Source organism: Heterocephalus glaber, unplaced genomic scaffold (genome assembly GCF_053883595.1).
Source record: "Heterocephalus glaber isolate CG9 unplaced genomic scaffold, H.glaber_assembly_v1.0 deba00001610, whole genome shotgun sequence".
In the NCBI taxonomy this organism is placed as follows: Eukaryota; Metazoa; Chordata; class Mammalia; order Rodentia; family Bathyergidae; genus Heterocephalus; species Heterocephalus glaber.
Genome location: NW_028258381.1, coordinates 20,950,054 through 20,973,130, shown reverse-complemented (window position 1 = coordinate 20,973,130; position 23,077 = coordinate 20,950,054). Strand labels below are relative to the sequence as shown.

Here is a 23,077-nt window from a genome sequence, read left to right as displayed (position 1 = left end):
TGTTTTAGTGTTGGTCGCTATTGTGACCCAAGGGGTCCTGATTCTGCCGTGATGCTGGGCAGGAGACAGAGGGCCCCCATACGGGACCAGAGTGGTGGTATTTGTCCACTGGCCCCAACCCCATTGGGCGGAAGCTGCCTCGTAGGCTGCCAGCTCCTCTCTTCTGAGCGGCTGGTGTGTGGCTCTGCACCTGAGGTCTGGGGTAGAAATTTAAAAGTATGTGGCACGCACTTGGAACGACAAGCTCAAAGCGGCTGTCAGCCCGGAAGAGTTCGTCCCAGCCGTATCCGGAGGCTGAGGAAGGAAGACTACTATGAGTTCAAGGCCAGTCTGGACTACACAGGGAGACCCTGTCTCAAAAACCAAACCAAACCAGTTCCACAGAATGGTAAACATTACCCGTAACATTTCACCCCACAGTAAGTATATTCGCTTCAGATTGGACGCAAGGTACATTCCAGGACAACACAGTGATCTGAACTGGTTTTGGGAGTGGATTAGAGTGGGATGAGCTCCTGGTATCAAGTGATGTACACAGAGCGAGCGAGTGAGCAGCGGGGCGGTGGTCGCCCTCGGCTAGATGCCATCACGGAGCACGATGGCTCGCTTGCAAGAGATCCTACAGGCCATAAAATCCAAACTCCTCGTCTTATTTTTAAAAAATCACTGCATGTATGTATTTTTCCCCCTCTTTTCTTGGGGCACTGGGGATAGAACTCAGGGTTTTAAGCACTGAGCTACATGCTCACCCCATTCCCAGTTTTTTTTGGGGGGGACAGAGTCTCCCTATTTTGTAACCTTCCTGCCTCACCTTCCCAGGATGCTGGGATTGCAGCGTGCTGGCTGGCTTTGTTTTTTTTTCGGTATCGGGGATCGAACTCGGGACCTTGAGCTTGCAAGGCAGGCGGCGGGATCACTGAGCTAAATCCCGGCCCTGGTTTTCTTTCTTTAGCCGCTCATTTTAGAGGTGAGATTCACGGAAGGAGGCAGACGGAAGTGGAAACAGCTGCAGCAAAGCCAAATGAGAAGTGACTCAGGCCCGTGAGAGTCAGGAAATACCAGAGGTCTGGCAGAGCGCACGATTCGCGAATTCTCGCGGTAGGCGCCCTCCAGTTTTTCTCCTGCTAAAGGGCAGCCGGCTGCCAGATCTCGCGATATGTGGGCTTCCCTCAGCTCTTTTGCCTTCAACCAGTAACAAACGTGGCCGCGACGGCGGGGCTCTTCCGCCAGGTCGTGAGGTCAAGGGTCACGCAAAAGATGGCGGTGCTCAGGAATAGTTGAGGCGTGCAGTGGAGGATGGCTTTGGTGGCCCTGGGTCGCGTGGGGCGGCGGCTGAAGTGGTTGGGGCCCGGCCGCGGGCACTGGACGCCGGCCGGACGCTCGCGGAGCCGGCGAGAGGCGGCAGAGGCCGAGGCGGACGCGCCTGTGGTCCAGTACGTGGGCGAGCGCGCCGCCCGCACCGACCGCATCTTTGTGTGGGGCTTCAGCTTCTCGGGGGCGCTGGGGGTCCCCACCTTCGTGGTGCCGGGGTCCGGGCCCGAGCCCCGCGCCGGCTCTCGGCCGCCCCGCAGGATCCAGATCGTGCCCTACCGCCTGGAGCTCGACCAGAAGGTGCGGGGACGTGGGGAGGGCCGGCGGGCCCTAGCTGGTTGCGAGCCGGAGAGGGAGCCGTGTCAGAGGCCGCCGCCGACACCTGTGCGGCGACAGGAGCGGGCCACAGTGCTGCTGGACGCCGTCCCTTGTCTAGCATCCCCGGCAGTCGGCGGTCGTCGCCCCCATTATAGGGGAGGACAGGGAAGGACAGAGAGGCCAAGGCCAAGGTCCCCAGCTGGTAGCTGTGTGTATAGTGGGGCGCGCAGGTTGCCTCCACACGTTCCTTGTTTCTTTTTCTTTCTTTCATTGGGGTTTTGCCATCCGCAGCTCTTTTTATTATTTATTTATTTAGAGACAGGGTTTCTTCCCAAAGTTGCCCAAGCTGGGCTGGAACTTGCATTCTTCCTGCCTCAGCCTTCCGGAGTGCTGGGATTATAGGCACGCGCCATCACGATCCTCTGGCTCCAGGGGAGAAACATAATGGCAGAGGGTGTGAGGGAAGAAAGCTGCTTAGTTCCTGGCAAGCAGTCGGTTAGGTTCTGTTTCCTCTTTGTGGACTGGATGAGAATCCTGGTTCCTAGGGCGACCGTGGAGACTGAGAGAGACAGCGCGAGTCAGGCACGGAGTAAATGCTCAGTACAGGCCAGTTGCTGTGTTAAGTGCAGGGTTCAGCAAATACCCAGTGCTGGAACCCCGGACCCCTCCAGTCAGGTGACCCTGCGGGAACTCTTTTTCAGATTTCCTCTGCCGCCTGTGGCTACGGATTCACACTGCTGGCCTCCAGAACCAAAGACGTCACGAAAGTTTGGGGCATGGGGCTCAACAAAGACTCGCAGCTTGGATTTCACCAGAGCCGGAAGGATAAAAGTGAGCACTGCCCTGGGTCTCTGCTGCTACAGCGGAGCGAGATATGGGGGAGAGCACTTCCGGCTTCGGTGCCCACCTCGCTTAGCCTTCTGGCACAAGGGCAAGAGCTTGAGATTTGCAGGGGCCTGTTTGTCTCAGAACCCACAGCTCCCAGAGTGCAGTCTGGGGAGAAGTCAGTGAGGTCCTGAAGGTGGAGGCTGTGTTCCACATGTTTGAAACTTCTGTTGTAAAAATGTTAGAAATAGTAGACATTAGCCTGACCATATTTCTGAAAATAGACTGTTAGCTGGACATGGTGGTGCATGCCTATAATCACAGTACTCTGGGAGGCTGAGGCAGGAAGATTGCAAGTTTGAGCCCAGCTTAGGTACAGGTCAGTGTGAAGACCCTGGGTTCAGTACTCAGTCCTGCCCCCCCAAACTTGACTGTGAAGGTTAGAAATAGTACATATCCCTTTTGCTGGGGATTTAGCTCAGTGGTTCCGGCGCCTGCCTCTCAAGCGCAAGGACCCAAGTTAGATCCCTGGTACAAAAAAAAAAGTACATATCCCTTTTATTTGTCACATAAGGAAGAAATTACCCAGAAGTACATACTGGACAAACCTTTTTTTCCCCCATTCCCTGGTTCATTTGCAAATATGTCTTTGCATGATTTAGATCATAGTATATATTTTGTTTTCTGCTTTTTTCAGTTAATTCTTTTATCAGAAATGTCTTTTTGGGGCTGGGGATTTAGTTCAGTGGTTCCACTGCCTGCCTTGCAAGCGCAAGGTCCCGAGTTTGAGTGCTGGTACCAAACAAACAAACAAAAAAGAAATGTCTTTTTGTAAGTCAGTATCAAAGTCTTTACTAGCTGTAAGATGCTGCATTGAATTTATTTTTATTTATTTATTTACTTTTGGTACCGGGGATGAACTCAGGACCCACACTTGTGAGGCAGATGTGGTACTACTGAGCTAAATCCCTGCCCCGAATTTATTAGTAGCTTTGGACAGAACGGTGTGACAAGTTCCATAGACTGCCACCAGCTTCAGCTGTCACCAGCTCACACTGGTCATGTTTTATCCTTTTTCTCAACTTTTTGTTTGTTTGTTTCGGACAAGATCTTCCTGTGTAGTTCAGGCTGGCCTTGAACTCACTGTGTAGCCCAGGCTGGCTGTGAACTCATGGTAATCCTCCTGCCTCAGCCTCCTATGCACTGGGCTCGCAGACATGAGCCACCATGTTTGGCTTTCCCACTTTTTTCCCAGTACATTTAAAGCAGATGTCCATGTTATTAATTTCATTTATAAGTCTTCAGTCCATCCCTACAAATATAAGGACTCTTAATTCTGTGACGCTGGGGACAGAGCCCAGGGCTTCAGGCATACTGGAGAGGCATGGACCACCGAGCCACAGCCCAGCGCCACAGCCCAGCCCGGTGCTTAAGACCAGTGTGCTGTTGGCCTGAGGGAGTTGCCCCTGTCTGTCGTAGAGCAGGCTGGGCAGCATGGTCCTGTGCTGAGGCCCTGTGCTCTCCTCAGCCCGTGGCTACGAGTATGTGCTGGAGCCGTCGCCTGTTGCACTGCCTCTGGACAGACCCCAGGAGACCCGGGTGCTGCAGGTGGCCTGCGGCCGTGCGCATTCCCTCATCCTGACTGACAGGGAAGGAGGTGAGGTGAGGGGAGGCAGGGGCACGGCCCAGCCCTGGGAATGGCCTCACTAACTCATCCTTCTGTTCTCCGAGCCTCTGGGAGGATGACAGCTGTGAGCCAGCTGCCACTGGGCCTTGTCTGGAATTGCAGCTGCTTGGCAGGCTGAGGCAGGAGGGTCACGAGTTCAACCTCGGCCTGGATGTGCTCTGTGGTGGGGCGCTTGCCTAGCGTGTGCAGGCCCCGGTGCCCATCCGGACACTGGGGACAGGACAGGGTCACCACGGGACAGAGTCCCCGAGCTGGGCAGTGCACAGTGCCCTTCCTGCTGCCTCAGAGCGAGCCATGTGCTAGTGACTGTGCAGTGGCCCAGCTCTCTCCGCAGGAGAGGCCCAGGGAGAGGCCGGCCTGGTGGAGGTGACTCCTACGTCTGTCCTCCGCCTGAGCCTCGGGACAGGAGGACCCAGGAGGGCACCCAGCGACAGGAGCAGGGAACGGGGTCCTCCCCACGGAGGCCGGGGTGCTGGGGACGAGACCCCAGGCAGGGATGAGTGGTGGCCAGGGCCCTCTCAGTCCCCTGATCTCAGAGCGTGGTGTGCTTCAGTCTTCAGCATGGGAAACAATGCCTACGGGCAGTGTGGCCGGAAGGTGGTGGAGGACGAGGTGTACAGGTGAGTCCCCAGGGGCAGCCGGGCATCGGCAGCGCCCCTGCCCATCACTGTGAGGGAGGTCCCCGAGGAAGGGCAGCCCATTCGCCAGCTTGGGAGGGGGAGCCTGAGGGGTGGAGCTTGTGGCCTGTAAGCCCCTTTGAGTGCCTTTTTGTAAATCTGTATTCCACCTAATCGACCAACTTCAGTGGTTTCCCTTTATTGCAGTCTTTTCATCTCGGTGCTTAACCTCCCACTAGCTTTTTGCGTCATGGCGCCAGATGCTGCTGCTTTTTTTTTTTTTTTTAATTAATTTTATTGGTACATTTTAGGTATACGATATGATGACATTCATCATTGGAAATGTGCACCTTTACATACTCTCTTGGTTCTTATTTTTCCCCCATTCCCCTGCCCTCCCTATTTACAAAGACTTTCTTAAAGTCGCCTTGGGTTGGGTTTCGTGTTCCTGTCCAGGCCCAACTCTGCCTTCCCTTGGGGCTGGCCCTGTGTAACAGCCACTCCTTCATCTCAGGGAGTCGGTGCAGAGGCAGAGCCCGTCTCCATCATCTCCTCCACCCCCAGATCCCTCCTCCCCTCCACAGTCTGTCTCCCTGTTCCCCTCAGCTGTCTTATTTTGCTCTTTATGCTTCGGGTTCCTTGTATTAGAGAAGCCGTGCATTATAGCCTTGAGGTGCGTGCATTTTCCTACAAGTGACTCAGCCTCTGCGGCAGGGTTGCGCTCTGCCTCTGCCCTGTCCGTGCATCTGCGAGGGACATGTCCGGCCGCGTCCAGGGTTTGTGCAGTTGTAAACCCGGCCCCTTGGGGTCACGGGGCCGTGATGCCCTTCGCTTCCGGAAGATGCTGCGAGGTAGAGCCACCTCTGATGCAGTCCCTGTGTTTGGGTGTGTGAGTTTTTTGACTGTCTCCCTTCTCTGTTTGCTTGGGCCGTAGTGAGAGTCACAGAGTGCACAGGATGCAGTACTTCGATGGCCAGGTGGTCCAGGTAGGGACGTGTGGGCCATGGCAGGTTTGTTTGGGCGAGTTCCAAGTTAAGTGAGTGAGAGCTCTCGGCCCGCCTCCCACAGGCCTGGGTTTACGCTGGGTGCTGGAGGGACTTGCAGTGAGATTTCAGGGGCAGGAGGCGTGTGTGGGAGGAAGTCAGCAAGCCGGCCGTGTCTTGGGCTCGTTGGTGCTGATGGGTCCAGGCTGGCTGTGTCTGTGGGCCAAGCCTGGCACACATGGGGCCCTGGAGAGCTCTCAGGTGAGAGCGTGAGCTCCTAGGCATGTGGGGCACCGAGGAGCCGGGCGAAGGCGCTGTTGCTGGAGCTCACAGGCAGGCAGGGACAGAGGTGGGGAGAAAGGCCTGACGTTCTCACGAGCTGCGTGTCCTTCGTCCCTGGCAGCGGGGCTGGTGAAGTGCCGGTCAGCAGGCACACGGTGGACAAGGCTGGCTTTAGCTGTGGCGTGGCGCAGTTGGGGAGCAGTGGGGGCTGCTGAGTAGACGTGGGGAGGGGGAGGGGGGCCATGGGTGGGGAGACCCTCGGGTGGGTGCCCAGTCCTCTGGTCCCCGAGTTTCATTGTTGTCCTGGGTCCCCAGGTCGCCTGCGGGCAGGACCACAGTCTCTTCCTCACGGACCGGGGTGAAGTCTACTCCTGCGGCTGGGGCGCCGACGGGCAGACAGGTAGTGCTTGTGCCCCGGATGCGTGCGGTCTGGGGCGTGTGACCTGAGGCTGTGTGCACTGTGGGGACCTTGCACACCTTTGGGGAATGCTGATCTTTTGTCCAGAAATGAGCCAAGAAAGCATCCTCAGCAGACCTGAAGTCCTGGGTTCTTTTTTCTTTCAGTACTGAGGATGGAGCCCAGTGCCTTTGCACTGAGCTGCAGCCCCAGCTCTTTTTTATTTTTTGAGACAGGGTCTTGATAAGTCTGGGTTGGCCAGGCTGCAATCCTCCTGCCTCAGCCTCCCAGGATGCTGGGATTATAGGCATGTACCACCATGGCTGGCTCCGGGGGGTTTTTTTTTTTTTTGGTACCAGGGATCGAACTCAGGTCTTTGCGCTTGCGCAGCAGGCAGCGAAACCACTGAGCTAAATCCCCGGTCCTGGGGTTTTTAAAAATGTACCAGTCATGACTGTGTCCTTTTTTCTTCTCTGAGGACATGCAGATAAGGAAGGTGTGGGCACACAGGAACAGTTCAGGATTTCTGAGTTGATGTTTTGAGTGCTTCCAACTATGCCTGCCTTGTCGCAGGTCCCAGTAAGTTGGCAGGAAGGGTGAATAACGAAGTGTTTACTGCTTCGCTAGGTCTGGGTCACTACAATGTCACCAGCACGGCCACCAAGCTGGGCGGAGACCTTGCTGGAGTGGAGGTCCTCCAGGTGGCCACCTACGGCGACTGCTGCCTGGCTGTGTCGGCGGATGGAGCTGTGTTCGGGTGGGGAAACTCTGAGTACCTGCAGCTGGCGTCCATCACAGACTCCACACAGGTACAGCACCCAGAGGCCAGCGCCAGGCAGTCCTTGCCAGGCCAGAGCTCAGGGCACAGCTCAGCCCAGGCTGTTGTAGCAGAGCTGCTTCCTGGCCTTGCTCCAGGGCCCAGATGGGCTGCAGTGAAATGTGTCCTCCCCTGCATGTGTCCCCCAGAAAGCCTTCAGTGTCTCCAAGAGAGAGACAGCCCAGCGTGGTGGTGCACGCCTGTCACCCCAGCACTTGGGTGGCTGAGGCAGGAGGGTCGCTGAGAATTCGAGGCCAGCCTGGGTACACAGCGAGACCCTGGAGATGAAGCCCCAAGACAAACTGAAGTCAGCTGATGCTGTGGGAATAGCTTTCCTTGGCCAGAAGTGCACAGTGGCTCTGCACTCCTTGGAGCCAAAGCAGAAGGCAGTGTAACCCAGGGTTTCTCTGATGAGCCGTGGGTGTGTTCAGAAGGGAGCTGCTTCCCCTCTCCCAGCACCTGGGGACACGTCTGGTGGCCTTCCTGTCATGTCACCGTGATCTGTTGCTTCCTGGTCGGTGACCCCAAGACCTGGTGGGTTAAACCCCATGCACTTCTCAGATCCCAGGGCCCAGCAGTGCTCAGCTGGGTGTTGTGGCTGTGAGTCCCTGAAGTTACTATCACCTTAGGGTTCTGCTAGGAGGAGGGCCCTGTGCCGGGCGGGCCGGGGGGCACCTTCCTACGTCCCCCCCAGCACGGAGAGGGCCGGCCCCTACGTGTTCCCCTTCAGTCCTGCACGTGACAGCCCCTTGCTTGGGCTGGAATTATTCCCCACAGTCAGGTCACTAGGTCTGGCCCTAGCACAAGGGGGGATCACGCGGCAGACTTGAGTCATGGGGAGCTCTCTGGGAGAGGCTGATGTGGTCTTGGTTTTGCCTTTGCTTTTTGTGGTGTTGAGGATGGAACCCAGGGCCTTCTCACTGGCTACTTTCTCCTTTTTTATGTTTTATTTTGAGACAGGGTCTCACTAAATGCTGAGTGACCCAGGCTGAGCTCGAATTTGCAGTCCTCCTGCCTCAGCCTCCTGAGTGCTGGGATTATAGGCATCGCCACCACACCGTTTGATGTGAATTTGGAGTGACAGCCACCTCCTCTGCTAGCCCAGGAGACACCCAGGACTGTCCAAGGGTGGGAACCGGGTCCCTCGCTTGTGCTGCAGCCCCTCCCCGTGTTAGCTGCGCAGTGAGGGAGCAGGTTCTCCCTGGCCTCTGTCCTAACCGTTGACCGTCTCTGATGTAGGTCAGCGTCCCCCGGAGCCTGCCCTTCTCTGGAGTGGGGAAGGTGAAGCAGGTGGCCTGTGGCGGTACAGGCTGTGCCGTGCTAAACGGTGAGGCCCCTTCTGGCAGTGACCGGTGTGCAGTGCAGGACAGAGGTGGGGACGAGGTCAGGGCTCCCAGGCCAGTGTGGGGGACGGGAAGACAGCGGCATGCTGTGTGGGGACCTCAGGCATGGGCACGAGCCACTTCATTCCTCTCCTCCAGCTGGAAATAAAAGGCACTGAGGCCAGAGGGTCACAAGTTCAAGCCCAGCCTGAGCAGCTTAGTGACTTTGTGTGACTCTGTCTCAAAGTGAAAAAAGAAAAGAAAAAGAAGGAAAAGGCAGGTAGATCTTAGATACTGAGGCCCACGCCCACCTATTGTCACCATTGAGGATCACATTGATGTGGGGAGGTTGAGCCTAGGGCCTTGGTGTCCTGCTCTATCCGAGGCTGGGCAGCTGGGAGAGCCCTTGCCTGGCCTGTGTTCGGCCCTGGGCTCGGTCTCCTGCACTCGGGCCTGGTAAAGTCCTAAGAGTCTGGCCAGAGATTGCTTGTGTGTTTGGCGTGGTTTTCTGAGCAGTGTGCCACTTAGAGCTATCGGGAGTTTTCCTGAGTCCATGGGGGTTTTCTGGGTGATTTTTGAACTGGCCCCCGGCTCTCTGTGCCTCCTGTCAGGATGTGGGAAGTTTGTGCCCTGAAGCTGGCTAACTGGCCAGACAGACTGCAGGCGAGCATTGGAGCAGGACAGAGAGGATTATTTCAAATCCCTGTCAGTGCGTCATGGCCATGCCAGGGAAAACTCCCCAGGGCTACATGGATGTAACGGGAGTGGGTGGCACGGTCTGCTTTCTGGCGGGGGAGGGTTCCATTGGGTCTGACTTGATGGCTGTTGTTTTCCTGTAATGCAGAAGAAGGCTCCGTTTTTGTCTGGGGCTACGGAATTCTTGGGAAAGGACCCAAGCTTGTGGAAACTGCTGTCCCAGAAATGATTCCACCCACGCTCTTCGGCCTGACGGAGTTCAGCCCAGATGTCCAGGTTTCCCGAATTCGATGTGGACTCAGCCACTTCGCTGCCCTGACCAGTAAGTGACCGGGCCATGGGCTGCTCCTGGCATCCGTCTGTCTGTCCGTCCAGTGAGTTGGCACTGCGGGGAGATGCAGAAGTTGCTTGGCTTGAGGTTGTAGAACATGAGCTTCTTTTTCATCCTGGAATTTGGTTTTCAGTTCCTTTGGTTTGTGGTTTGGCCAGTGTGGCCGTGAATGGGCTCAAGTGGGCACGGGTTGGTGGCAGGAGAAGGGTAGGGCCAGGGCCAGGGGAAAGCGCTAAGGTTTGGCACATCCATGGGTGGGGAGTGAAGAAATGAGTGTGTAGGGCTGGGGATGTAGCTCAGTGGGACGCTCCTGCCTCGAAAGTGCAAGCGCAAGGTCTTGAGTTCGATGCCCGATACCTGGTCTTCCTGGGTCCTGTGCAGGTCACACTGCTGATCTCCGTCACTGGAACAGAGTGTGGCATTAGTTGCACTTTTGTGACCCTCAAGTAAGTTAGCTGTGTCTTGCCATTGAAGAGTCCATCTGCCTCATGCTGAGTGTTCTCTCTGGGCATCTGGGCCACACAGTCCGCTTGGGCTTGGGCTGTCCCCCTTTGAGTCCTGGGTCCTCTGCTCCATGAGGCCCATGCCTAGGGCCCGACCTCTGCTGGGACTGCGAGCGCCCGGCCACAGCAGCTCCACCACATGCAGGGGGGTCTTCAGTCTTGCGGGTTTTTAACGTTCTTTTTTATTTAATTTTTTTCTCTTTACTTATTTTTTGGGGGCTGGGGGTTGGACCCAGGGCCTGCACATGCCAGGCAAGTGCTACTCCCCTGGCCCCTCTTTTATTCATCTGCTCATTTTGGTGCTGGGGATGGAGCCGAGGGCCTCACGCATCCTAGGCGAGCACCCTGCCGCTGAGCTACATCCACAGCTGGTTTTTATTTTTTAGTTTAAGTTGTTTTCTTTCCTTTTTTTTTTTTTTAAATAGGGTTATTTAGTGCGTGGTTTTAGAGGTTGTAAGGCCGGGAGCCAGTGTTGCTCGGTCCTGGTGATGGCTTCCTGCCTGGCAGAGTCCCGGGTGGCCTGGCATTGAGGCAAAAGCCCGAGAGCACCCGAGTCCGAGTCTGTGTTTTGTTTTTATGGTGAATGTTTGATGCCTGCTTACCCCCAAGCAACCCACACACCATGCCCTCGGTCAGCCCTGCTCTCCATAGCCCCCAGTGGCTTCTGGACCACAGGAGGGGGATCTGCTATTCCCTGTGATGGCCCAATGAGAGGGGCCTTGCAGGGTCGGTTCTGCCCCTCTGTGAGCGTTTGCTGTTCTCTCTGCTTCCCACACCTGAGCCTCGTGCCAGGCTGCGGGTGGAAGGTCCAGGCCACGGCGGGGACTTGAGCTGGGGCCGGGTTAGGGGACTGCTTCCCAGAGCCCTGGCCGGCGGTGTGTCCTGCCACAGCTTAGTCCGTTTTCTGCTGCTGGGACAGAAGACCTGGGGCTGGTGATTTCTAGAGAAAAGAGCTTTTCTTCGGCTTGCAATCAGGGAGGCTGGAAAGTCCCCAGTGGGGGAACTACGTGTGTGGAAGAGAAGCACAACTCCCGAAGGACAGCACGGGCCTCTTTGTGAGGGCGGAGCCGTGACCTGATTTCAGGGCCCACCCCTCTTGGCTCTGGGACGGTGGGGACCAGGTGTCCATCCCAGGAACTGTGGGCCACAAGCCAAACTGAAGCCATGGCATAGCTCACTTTCAGAGCACCATGGCCTCCTCTTTGGGCGCTTCTTAGGCTTCGTAGCCGCGTGCTTGTCGGTTTGATCATTTCTTTATTTGTAGCTCTTGGGCTGGCTCAAGCCCTGTCAACGTCCTGTCCCCAGCTCCCAGAAAATGCGCAGACCTGTCAGAGTCAGGACCCAGTAACTGTCACCTGACCGAGTGCTCCCGAAGGTGGAAACCCACACAGGGAATAGCAGACCACTCTCCTGTGGTCCAGAAGCCCTGGTGGGGGATGTGGAGGGCAGGGTTGACGGATGGCACGGTGTGCATGTTGCTTGAGGGTGAGCAGGCGCCGGGAAGCTGACTCTCCGGGGAGATGCGCTCTGTGCAGTCCCTACGCCTCTCTCCTTCCTTTGCAGACAAAGGTGAGCTGTTCGTGTGGGGCAAGAACGTCCGCGGCTGCCTGGGGATCGGCCGCCTGGAAGACCAGTATTTCCCATGGAGGGTAAGGACTGTCAGGCCTGGTGGCTCACCTGATGGCGGCCGCCGGCGACACGGGGCTGCAGGGACCTCACGGGCACTGGCCCTTCACTCGGCGAGGTCCGCTCCCTTCTGGGCCGGCTGAGGGCACAGCGGGAGGGATTGGCCCACCCAGTGTTCCTCGGGATGGGACCAGGGGCAGGGGGACAGGAGCCCGGCAGGTGTGGGGGGTTGGGAGAGGGTGCGGAGCCCATGCCAGGAACTGCAGAGAGCAGCCTGCTGGCTGTTCCGTCAGACAGGGATCCCGGCTTCCCCAGGGGCAGGGCAAGGAGCCCGTTTCAGCCACAGTCCCAGCACTCGGGAGGCTGCGGCAGAAATATAAATTTGAGAACGAAGGTATCTCATTTCACACTCAGAAGGGAAAGAGGTTCGTTCTCAAATTGCAGTTCATCTTAGCATTGTTTACTAAGTCAGGCCTTCAGGTTATTCTAAGAGAAGTTATTTGTTCTTCCTGAATACAAAACATCTGTGCGTGGTACAAGTGTGTTATGGAACACAGGTTTCTGCCGTCTGGGCCTTGTTCCAGAGGCAGCCAGGGTCCTGCTTAAGTTCCCTTCTGGGCACCATCTCTGCCAGGAGTGTGTGCACCTGTGTGTGTGTGTGTATGTGTGTTTGTGTACATATGTATTTTTATGGGAGGCTCGATGATGTGTTTTGAAAATTATGAAATTTTCCTTCCTTCCTTCCTTCCTTCCTTCCTGTCTGTATTGGGCATTGAACCCCAGAGCCTTTGCACTCAGCCACATCCCCAGTACTTTTTCTTTTCTGTTTGACACAGGGTCTCACTAAGTTGCCCAGGCTGGGCTCAAACTTGCAATCCTCCTGCTTCAGCCTCCCAGAGTGCTGGGATTATAAGTCTCTACCACTATGCCCAGTGTGAAAGGCATTTCTTTTTTTTTTTTTGGTACTGGGAATTGAACTCGGGTCCTTGTGCTTGTGAGGCAAGCGGCAGAACCACTGAGCTAAATCCCCAGCCCAGGCATTTCTTAAGAGTACTTGTAAAAATGCAAAGACTTGTGTAATTTAGATAATACATGAACCTTTCAAAGCCCCACTGCTAACGGTCCTGGAACACTGTGTTTTAGGGACTGTTTCTGTCAGCCCTTCACTGTCTGCTGCTTCTCCAGATCTCAGCAGGCCCAGGCTCCCTTACTAAACACTGCAGATACACTCTGAGAGAGCAAGTCAGAATTTTGGGAGGCTTGGTATGTAATCCAGACAGGCCTTGAACTTGTTATCCTCCTGCCTCAGCCTTCCAGGGTGCTGGGATTACAGGATCATGCCTGGCTGAAGTGGAGGCTTGAAGCTGTTAGAAGTGCGTTGCCCTTGAGTCTCCTGCCCAGCGACACTGGGGCTGCCCTGCCCCTTGACCTGGGGATGGCGGTGTGGAGGAAGTTGGGCTGCTGGCCCTCAACGAATTCCGTCCTCTGTGCTCGTCGTGTCCTCGCTGTGTTTGAGGGGAGCTTGGGAAACTGGAAGCAGCAGGGTCCCTGGTGGTGCCCTGACAAGGGTCCTGGCTCAGCCTTCATTTCCGCAGACCAGAGCGTGTCACCCTCCCAGGCGACACAGGGAGGTTGGCCACTGGGCAGGGTGCAGGGCTGGCACCCCTGTGGCTCAGAGTGTGCCTCTCCGCTCCCACTCGCTATGTTCCTCTTGGCCTCGTGCTGCCCATGTGCCCTGGGGAGGACACCCAGCCGTCCTCCTTCCCCTTGCGCACCTGGTGAGCCCTGAGGTTTGTGCTGGTCCTTTGTCCTCTCGTCCCCTCTGGATTGGGGCTGGAGAGGTTGGGTGAAGGGAAGGTGTACCAGGCGAGGTGGCCCTTGAGTGCTGAGAGGGCGCAGGGTTGGAGCACGGGCCCTGCCCTCCTCCTTCTTGGCTTCCTGGGCACCAGGAGGTGAGCGGCTGTGCCACCCCACTGCTGCCATGCCCCTTGGGACCATGGGAATGTGTAGGGACCGCTATGGGTCACTCTCAGGCCTGCTGCAGCCCTCTCCTTCCAGGAGCCCTGGGGATGGATGTGCTGCTCGGTGAGACCAGGCCAATCCGCGGCTTTCTGGCTCCCCTGTGACCCAGGCTGGGCACCAGGGACAGGAGTGGGGCTGTGAGCGGCCTCCTCGGAGGGTGCAGTGTGGACTCGAGGGCTGGCCCCACACTGGCCCAGCTCTGCTGTGTACTGGGCTTCCCCGTGAGGACCTCGTGGGAGGCCTCTGACTTCCAGCTCCCCTCACACGGCCACCACCATGGCCCTGGATCTCCAGGGCCTCGGCACAAGCAAGCAGGGTGCTGTGCAGTCAGGAGGCCTCCCAGGCCTGGCCACCCCTACCCACCTCTGTTACCCAGGGACGATTGGGCGGCGCCTGCAGCTCTGCACCCCCAGTTCTGCCGTCTTGTGCCTGCAGAGGGTGGCCACTTGCTTTAGGGCCTGGTCGCTGTGGAGAATAAGCTGCCCCTCTCGGAGGGTCGCTCGGGTGACATGGAGACCTGATTGTGCAGCTGTCCCCGCGGAGGTCAGGGAGCGCGGATTGGCAGAAAGAGCAGGGCTGACCCTTCTGACTTGGATGCAGCCCTGAGCCGGAGCCGCCAGGGGGAGCCAGAACCTGCCGAGCGCCCTCCCAGAGGCCTCAGCGCTGCTGTTGACCTGGCTGGTGCAGAGGCAGAGAGGCCCATAGTGCTTTGGGCTCTAGGGGCCAAGCCACTCGGGGACAAGGACATAGGTGCTGAAGGGCCGAGGGTGGGGCCCAGATGCATGCCGAGCCAGGCACTCTCCCGAGGGAAGGTAAATACTGTGTCCCTAATGGCCCGGGTAGTTGCTAAGGCCCACCTGCGTGTCACCACGGTGGCAGCACGTCTTGCTGCTGCTGCAGGGCTACCTCGGAGCGCCCTCCACAGCGACGGGTGATCGTGTTTGCAGGGCGCTTTCTGTGACAGGTTCTGCTAAGGCTGTGTGTTTGGGGAGCGGGAGTGGTGTGGCCCGAGCCCTCCCCTCCGTTTGCCTGGTAGCCCCGAGTCCCTAACAGCCTGGTCTCCCCAGCCAGAGGTGTGGAGGGAGGGGGGGCAGCGTCCCCCACTCTGCACTTCCAGGCCAGGGTGCCTGGCTTAGCGCTCAGCAGGCTGCTCAGTGGGCACTGTGCCCTTGCCAGCCCTGAGGCCACCGGGTTGAGTGCTGCCGCTGAGGGAGGACGGTGGGGTTGGGTCTGCTCAATGGGGCAGGCATCTGTGTCCTAGTGTGGGTCTGAGGGCCCAGCCACGTGGGGCACTGCTTTCACACTTGTCACTTAGGAAGAGTGAGAGGGGCATTCATCTGCCTTTGCATCAAGAACCTGTAGAAGGTTCTTGAGGTTCTTGAGGTCAGGTGTGTGTGGTAGTGCACGCCTGTAATCCCAGCACGCTGAGAGGCTGAGGCAGGAGGATTGTAAGTTTGAGCCCAGCCTGGGCAACTTGTCCAGCAGACTGTCTCAAAATTAAAAAAAAAAAAAAAAAAAGGGCCAGGGATGTAGCTCAGTGCACAGGCCCAGGGTTTAGTCCCTAGTACCCCACCACCACCACACGCACACACACTGAGGACCCCCTGTAAGGCCATGAGGATGCAGTTAGTTTCCAGCTGAGAGGGAGGCAGACTTGGGCAGAAGATGGCAGGGTGGCATGAGCTTTCCCCACCTCTCATCACAGCCGTGTGGATACTTGTGCCCTGGTCCTGGGGACAGTCATGGTGACCTGTAGAGGGGACAGAACGCCCTGGAGAGCAGTTGCCCAAAGGCTCCACTAGCTCCAGTCGCCATGGGGCAGGGCATCCTGCTGGGCCTTCAGGACATGTCCGCCCAGATGGGCAGAGTGGGCGCAGTGCATCGAGGCCCTGGTGTGGTCTGAGACACAGCCAGGATTTGAGGCCCCAGTGGGGTTGGGGGTGAAGGGACTGGAGCCACCAGGCAGGAAGGAGTAAGGGCTCCTGAGCTGCTCCAGGAGCTCGGGCAGTGTCCCCAGCACCTGGCCCAAGGGTGTGGCCCTGGAACAGGCACAGGCCAGGCTGTGCATGCAGCCCAGTTGGGCTCTCAGGAGAGCATGAGCAGTCGTGGCCGCTGTGGGTGGCAGGGAGTGGACTGCCGGTTGCAGGACTGCTGCCGCTGGCCCGGTGGACATCCAGCCTTGGCTCAGGGCCTGGGTGCTGATGGGCAGCCAGGCCACCCGCCTTGCAGCGAGCTTTCTCCCTCATGCCTGCGTGGCACCGGGATTTTCTTCCAGGTGACAATGCCCGGGGAGCCTGTGGACATGGCGTGCGGTGTGGACCACATGGTGACGCTGGCCAAGTCCTTCATCTGAGTCCCCTTCCTAGCCTGCTCCAGGCTGGCCCTGGCCTGAGCCACAGCAGCAGTGACACAGCACAGTCCGCCTGGGTGGCCCTGTGTGCTCGGTCTCCTGATGCCCTCGGCGGGTGCTGTGGGGAGTCATGGGCACATGGCCCCTCCTCCTGCCCAGGGAGTGACCCAAGCGCTCAGCACACGGGATGGCTGCCCACAGTGGCCCTGCTCTGGAGCAGTCGAGGCCACTGCACTGCTGGTGAGGACAGCTGGCACCAGTCACCCTATCTGGTGACACATGCTGGTGTCCCTTCCCTCCTGGAATGCCAGTCTCTGTTGGTCTCAGAAGGTGGCCTCGCCACACTGCTCAGGAAGGCATTTGTCTCTGTCACGGCGAGCTCAGTGTGTGCCTCAGGCTGGGGCTTTCATCCTCCCCTGCTCGCCACCGTGCCTGGTTACTGCCATCCTCAGGTCCCCTGGTGGACCCAGCAGCCAGAAACTCTGTGAGGAGCTGCAGTGTGTGCATGGCTGCCTCGCCCGCGGCCTGGTCGGGCTCTCAGGACCCTGTGAGGCTGAGGAGCCCCTACAGGAGGAAGCTTCAGGCCCGACACAGCTGTGGAGGCCTGGCTGGAGCCTCAGCCATGGACAGGAAAGATCCTAAGTTGTGAAAAACATTTGAGTCAGAAACGTAACTTATCTTTTCCTTTATAAACAGTGTTTAAGAATCTCTTTTGGAATAAAGTCTATTTTCTACTGGCTTAGGAACTGAAGTGGTCTTTTAAAATTTTTACTTGAGCCAGGCATGGTGACACACACCTTCAATTCCAGCACTCGGGAGGCTGAATCAGGAGAATCACTGCAAGTTTGAGGCCCACCTGGGTTACACAGTGAGTTCAAGGCCAGCCTGAACTACATAGCGAGGCCCTGTCTTAAAAGAAAATTTTGTTTTTACTTGATCACTGAGAGAGTAGCTTTCTAAAAGAAGGAGCTTGGTAAAGAGACAACTAGAAGCCAGTGAGGGCCGCCATGGAGGACAGGACTGTCCATAAGTCTCCTGTTCCTGAGACCCGCCACCAACTAGGCCCATGCACCACCTGCTGTGCCCAGTTCATCCTGAGCAGACTGGTGTGGTCTCAGGTGCTGGGACTGCGTGTCATTTAGGGTCCTGTGGTGACAGCAGTCCCTGGTGGGCAGCTCATCCAGGGCAGAAGTGTGAACACTGAGTAAGATGGCCGTGGAGAGGCAGTGGGACAGGGGGCACGGGTCACTGTGATAAAAATCCCTGGGGACGGAAGGGTGCAGACGGAAGAGGAGAGGTTCCCCTGGCAGGTCCCAGCAGCTCGGCCGCTCGGCTTCATGCTGGGGAGGGCCTGGCAGAGGAGGTGCTGGCTTCATGGCCGAAGGGACACGGTGGGGACAGCAGGGGCCAGATGTCCCAGAGGCCACACCTGCGACCTCACCTCCACCAGCCCCAGCGTCGAGTCACTACTGGGCTCGTATGATGAAGGTGGGGTCTGTGTGATTCGTCACCCGAAAAGCCCCGGTTCTGAAGGGCGAGCGCCATGGGGGACATTTCTGCTCCACTGGTGACACAAGGTGTTAGGGTGGAGCCAGGGGTCCTGCAGTGACACAGCCAGGTTCCCACAAATGGAAAGCTCATTTCCCTTCCGGTCCTGTGGTTGGTGGGCTCTGAAGTGGCCACAGCAGGACCAGGACACCTGGTAACTGCTGAGTGCGTGGCAGGGTGGTGGCTGGGGCCGGGCCTGGTCACACCCACAGGGGTTTTCGCAGACATAGCGGGTGGTGGGGCTCTGGAGTTTTTTCCCTTGCCACTACAGAGATTGGATCCAGAGTCTTCACACTGAGCTGCATCCCCAGCACTTTTTAAAATTTTGTATTTTGAGACAAGGTTTCACTAAGTTGCTCAGGCTGGACTCAATCTTGTGATCATCCTGCCTCAGCTTCCCAAGTGCTAGGATCACAGGCGTGTGCCACCACATCTGACCTCTCGACTGCTTTAGGAGTCAGGCCCTTGAGACGGCGGTGGGTGCTGTCCCTGGGAAGGATTCAGGGATTCTCAGGGACCCTGTTAGTTCCTGTGAGCCTGGCTGGCCCTGCAGCCTTGCTGGCTTCCCTTCTGGCCATGATTGTTCCTTCCACACCTGCCACCACTGGGGTGCCACGTGCCAGATGGTGATGCAGACAGGGCCGCCCCATCTTGGACCTCTTCATGTCCAAAACCATGAGCCAAATAAGCCTCTTTTCTGCTGGGGAGGAACTCGTGGTGAGCGCTTGCCCAGCATGTACAGGGGCCCAATCCTTAGCACTGCAAAAACCAAAATCTCTCCTTCGTAAAGTACTCAGCTTCAGGTGCTTTGTTATAGCAACAGAAAATGGACTAAGATTCCAAACCTCAGGAGTGACTAAGCCAGCACAGCTGAGCCAACTGCCCTCAAGTTCCCTGCCCCTGGAGGTTGTGCTATGTGAATAACGATGACCTGAAGCCACGAAGTTGCAGGCAACGTGTTCTGCAGTAGCAGGTGACAGACACTATCCCTCTCGCTCCAGGGGATTGTTTCTCAGACTGGGACTGCAATACCTCCAGGCCTTTTGTTTCCCCAACCCCACCGTGGAGAAAGGGGAAGAGAAGACCCTCAGATAAACCTACACAAAACCAGACAGTCATCAGCCAGTGTCATTTTTTCTCCTTCATTTTAATGAACACTTTACAAAGTACAAAATATACTGTCTTTTGGGGGGAACATTAGGTACTTTTTTCTCTCCATCATACAGTACGTGAATTTTGAAGGTTCTATGTTTGACAAAGAAAATAAGCGTGAGGGCCCCAGGGGTGGGCCAGGCCGGCCACTTGTCCCCTTCACCCAGGCCTGGGGGTTGACGCACCAGGGCTGCTGGTGGTGACCTGGACATGGCACGCCAGGTGCAGGCGAGGGGGCCGAGGGCAGGAGCACCCCGCACCCCTTCCACCCCCCCATCTTAGGATAACGGAAATGATTTTGGCATAGAGCAAGAGGGCTTGGGGTTATTTCTCATCTCACTCCCTTCCTGTTCTGGAGCCAACCCCATCCAACTATTCCTGGGCCATTTTCTCTACAGGTAAACTGAGGCAGTGGAAAGAGAAACACACTGGGCTTGGCCTGCATTTGCTCGCCTGCTGGGCTCTGCCGTCTGCTCGGGCCCCAGCCCACAACCTGCCCCCGTGAATACGGGGGTGATCCGGGGCAACTGCACAGGGAGGCCCAGCCAGGCCCGGCTGCGGCATGGACGTCCAGGCCCGGGCTAGGGACACCTCTGCCCTTCCACAGTTTCAAATGGGGACCCCTACCCAGGCAACCCCACCCTCTGCCTTGAAGCCAGCTGGGTGTCCCCACCTGGTCACCTGGGTCCATGTGGCCCATGGACTCTACTGAATGAGCCAAGCCGGGCCCCGCACACGCACGCGCACACTCATGCTCACACACATGCGTAAGAACCACGTACGGCAGTGTCCTGATGCCGAGGGCCGGGCCACCCTCCTCTGGCACCAAGAGCCACAGCCCTCCCATCCCGCCAGCGTCACCTCCCAGGAGGGCGGCCTCCACCCTCTGTCTATGGAGAGGGACAGGGACGGCTGGGCTTGTGGTTTTGCTGCTTCTACCTTCAAAAGGAAAGAAAAATACCTGGGATGAGCTTGGAAACGCAGGACAGGCTATCTAGCTGCCAGGGCTCCCTCCTCCCCGGCCGCCCTGTCCCTCCATGGGTGACCCTGCCTGCCCATGGCACCTCGGGAAACCCCCAAAACTGAAGACCCCCATCCATGCCCGCTCACCAGCCATGTGGCCCCCTGCTCCCCGTGGGCAGTGGTGGGGTTCTTCTTTCCTCCCTGTTTCGCTCAGAAATGGGACAGCAAATTCTGTCACAACAGGGCTGCGGCGGCCTGGGAGTGTCCCGAATCCCCTCTCCTAGCTGAGGGTAAGAGCCCAGGTCCAGCCAAGAGGCTTGGAAGGTGGCCCAGGGTGACCTTGGGGACTCCAAAGGTCTGCCAGGGAAGTGTGGCAGGTGGCTTGAACCCCTCTGAAAATCACCCAGCAGGCTGCGGCTGCGGCGCTTGGACTGGGGCCCCTTCCATCTGTCCTGATCCTCTCTGGACCTCCTCGCCCCCCTGGCACCCTGTGTCCCTCACAGGGACCAGGTCCCCAGACAAGGGCCCTCCTGCTGGGCACTGAGGCCAGGTGCGTGACAGTCACATCCCCCACTCCTCCTCCCCAGGGGACCTGCTGCCTGGGCTGGTGGGTGGTGCCCAGGGCCCCCGAAATCCTGGGGAGGGGCTGTTACAGGGTCATGGCTAGGGACCCCTGTCCCTGTGAACTCATCCTGGGCTCCTCACAGTCTGCTACAGGGAAGGGACGAGGGCAGAGGTCAGGGCGGAGTCCACACGTGGTGCTTTCCTCATTAGAGAGGTGGAGACCACACCCCACGCTGGGGTGGATCCAGCCTGGTCACCCCACGCCAGACTGTGTCCCCAGCCACTGCACTGCAAGACCGTCCTCTCCCCCCACCCCCGCGCACCTCTGTCTGACCTGCATGCGCATGCAGGTCCCAGGGGGAACTAACAGCCCTTCAGGGGTCCAGGTACAGATGGCCTCCAGGGAGGTCTGGAGGGAAAGGTCAAGGGCTGGCGGCCCCTGGGAGCCCCTGGCCAGGGCTTTGGGGACCATGCTTCGACTACACCACACACAGAGAACAGAAGTGTGCTCCCTCCCACAAGTAATGGCGGGGGGGCGGGGGGGGAGCAGGGGCTCCCTGTGGCCAGGGAGCAGGGTGCTGGGGGCAGTGGGGCCCTCGCCCAGCCCCTTCCCAGACACAGCAGTCAGTCACCTGTGCTGTTTGGGGACAGATGACGCCAGTCCCCAGGAGCAGGCCTGGGCGAAGGACCTGCATTTCTAAGCTTGCGGATAAAAAGAAACCAGGTAAGGGGCCACCAGGAAAGGAGCCATCCATCCAAGGAGGGAAGGCCGGGTGTAGCCATGTGCCAGGGCAGGTGCTCAACTGACCCCGTGAGGGGACGCTCTGTTAAAAACAAGTCCCAACTGCTCCTCCAACTAATGTCCCCCTCCAAATGGACACAGGTGTCCAGGGGCCTCGGCTGGAGAGTGGTGGTGGGGAAACCAGATCCAGGACACGCCTGGGCCTCCACGCCACCCTGTAGCATGCGCTGTGGGCTGCTGGTTTTGTCGTCTCTCCAGGGAGGCCCGCGGGACCCACTGATGTCGCATAATCATATTGCCTATAGACTCAAGAATACGCGGTGGCTCAACACTGTCAGTGTGCGCAGCCGACACAGTGGGACGGGGCCTCGCACCCACGCATGCACACACAGGTCTGTGTGTGGGGGGGTCTGTGCCCGCACCCTGTGCACACAGAATATATTACCGTATATATTGCTCAAGTATAGATGCTATTTACAGTGTGTGTGTATATATATATATATGTATATATATATATATATATCAACATAAAACAGATATTTATAGGTGTGTACAACAGACAGTCCTAGAAGTCTAGGGGCTACATGACTGGGGACACCAAGCTGACGCACTGGCCCGGTAGGAAGGAAGCAGACGGAAAGGGGTGCAGAGAGGGGCTCCCCAGAAAATAAAGGCCTTCTACGGACAGCAAGGGGATTCGGGGCTGCAACCACAGCCCTGCCCACTCAGCCACCTCCTTTTTGGGACCAGCAAACAATTGAGATTTGGTTGCTTTGGGGATTTTGTGCAAAATGAATTAACTTAAAAACCAAGCAGGAAGGTGGGTTTCTACTTAGCATGCTGGGCCCTGCAAGGATGGCTTGCAGTTCCGAGTGAGGGGGCCTCCAGGCCTGTCCGCCTGGCTGGAGCAGCAGGAGCTGCTCACACAAGGGCTCTCCCAGGAGAGCAGGAGTCCCCCGTCCTCAGCTCCGCCCGGGACAGCACACAGCCTTGGGACCCTGTGCCAGCTCTGGTGTCCATGCCTGTCCCTGGACCCACAGGGCCCCCAGTGGCGCTGAGCCCTGTGTCCCTGGGGAGAACTCGGTCAGAACCCACCTCAAGAAAAAAAATGACAGCCAACGGCAGCAGCCCAGGCACAACTGCAAATACGTTAAATAAAAATCTAAAACAAAGTATGATTTTCTCTATTAAGGCTCAGTTAAGCTGCCTCCCAGGTCAAGTACTTGTGAATGCCCAGCCCCAGGGGTCAGGGCAGGCAGGCAGGCAGGCGGGTGGTGGCCACCCGTAACCCCCAAATGTGGGGTGCAGATGGGGAGGCCAGTGGGGAGCCCTGTGCTGGTCTAGCTGACTGTCAGGGAGGCTGGGGTGACCTAAGAAACCCCAGGTGAAGACTGCTGGGGAAGCCCCTGCTGGGGGGAAACCAAGGCTCTGCCCACCCGAGGAGGGGCCAGGAAAGCAGAGGACAGAGAAGCTGGTGTGCCGAGCTGGTGGGCCCCCGGGGTGAGTGCTTAGGGTGGGAGGTACGGACAGGGCCCTCTTGGCAGTCGTGCTGAGATGGGGTGCAGGCCCTGTGGCTGGCAGGCGGGGGCAGGGTGGCCCACCAGCCTCCACTCCAGGGGAACCCGCCTTGAGCCCCGAGAACGGGGATCAGCAACCACCCTGTTCAGCCCCCCACCTCTCGGAGGCCACCAAGGGCTCCACCTGCCCAGCCTGGCTCTGCCAGCCCCCCAAAAACAGCCCCAGGAGGAGGTGGGGCTGTTCCCCAGGCCCCGGGGCCTCAGACGCCATTTTCCAGGGGAGGTGGGGGAGGCAGGTCCCTTTCCAAGGGATGGGGCTCCTGGGAGGCCTTGGCCCTCAGGGCAGTGTCCCTAGGCCGCTCTTCCAGTCTGGAGAAATACTGCAAGAACACGAAGGGCAGCGGGGAGTGAGGGCATCAGTGCTTCTCGGCCTGGCTGACCTTCAGGGCGCTGATCACCCCGCTGATGTTCTCCTCGGGAACCTGTGGGCCAGAAGCAGAGCCA

The 23,077-nt window shown here is 57.9% G+C and overlaps 2 protein-coding genes across 3 annotated transcripts in view; one reads left to right on the top strand and one right to left on the bottom strand.

The window, feature by feature from the left end:
• The first annotated feature begins 1,218 nt into the window (after positions 1-1,218).
• On the top strand, positions 1,219-16,826 carry Rcc1l (RCC1 like). Of its 2 annotated transcripts, none has more exons than XM_013070472.3 (11): positions 1,219-1,611; positions 2,331-2,460; positions 3,983-4,111; positions 4,695-4,761; positions 5,693-5,744; positions 6,339-6,423; positions 7,048-7,229; positions 8,477-8,609; positions 9,404-9,577; positions 11,653-11,738; positions 16,013-16,826. In XM_013070472.3, exons 1-11 carry the CDS (start codon positions 1,297-1,299, stop codon positions 16,088-16,090), a joined length of 1,431 nt encoding a protein of 476 aa, XP_012925926.2. In that variant the 5' UTR covers positions 1,219-1,296; the 3' UTR covers positions 16,091-16,826. The 2 variants fall into 2 exon arrangements, with proteins under 2 accessions (XP_012925926.2, XP_004840066.2); XM_004840009.3 differs by having other exon boundaries at positions 1,222-1,611; positions 8,477-8,564.
• Positions 16,827-21,645: 4,819 nt separating this feature from the next.
• Castor2 (cytosolic arginine sensor for mTORC1 subunit 2) overlaps positions 21,646-23,077 on the bottom strand; it is a 36,172-nt gene continuing 34,740 nt past the window's right edge. Inside the window, exon 9 of the mRNA XM_004840008.4 lies at positions 21,646-23,055. Coding sequence (XP_004840065.1) covers positions 22,990-23,055 — 66 coding nt within the window. The 3' untranslated portion in view covers positions 21,646-22,989. The remainder of the gene's footprint in view (positions 23,056-23,077) is intronic.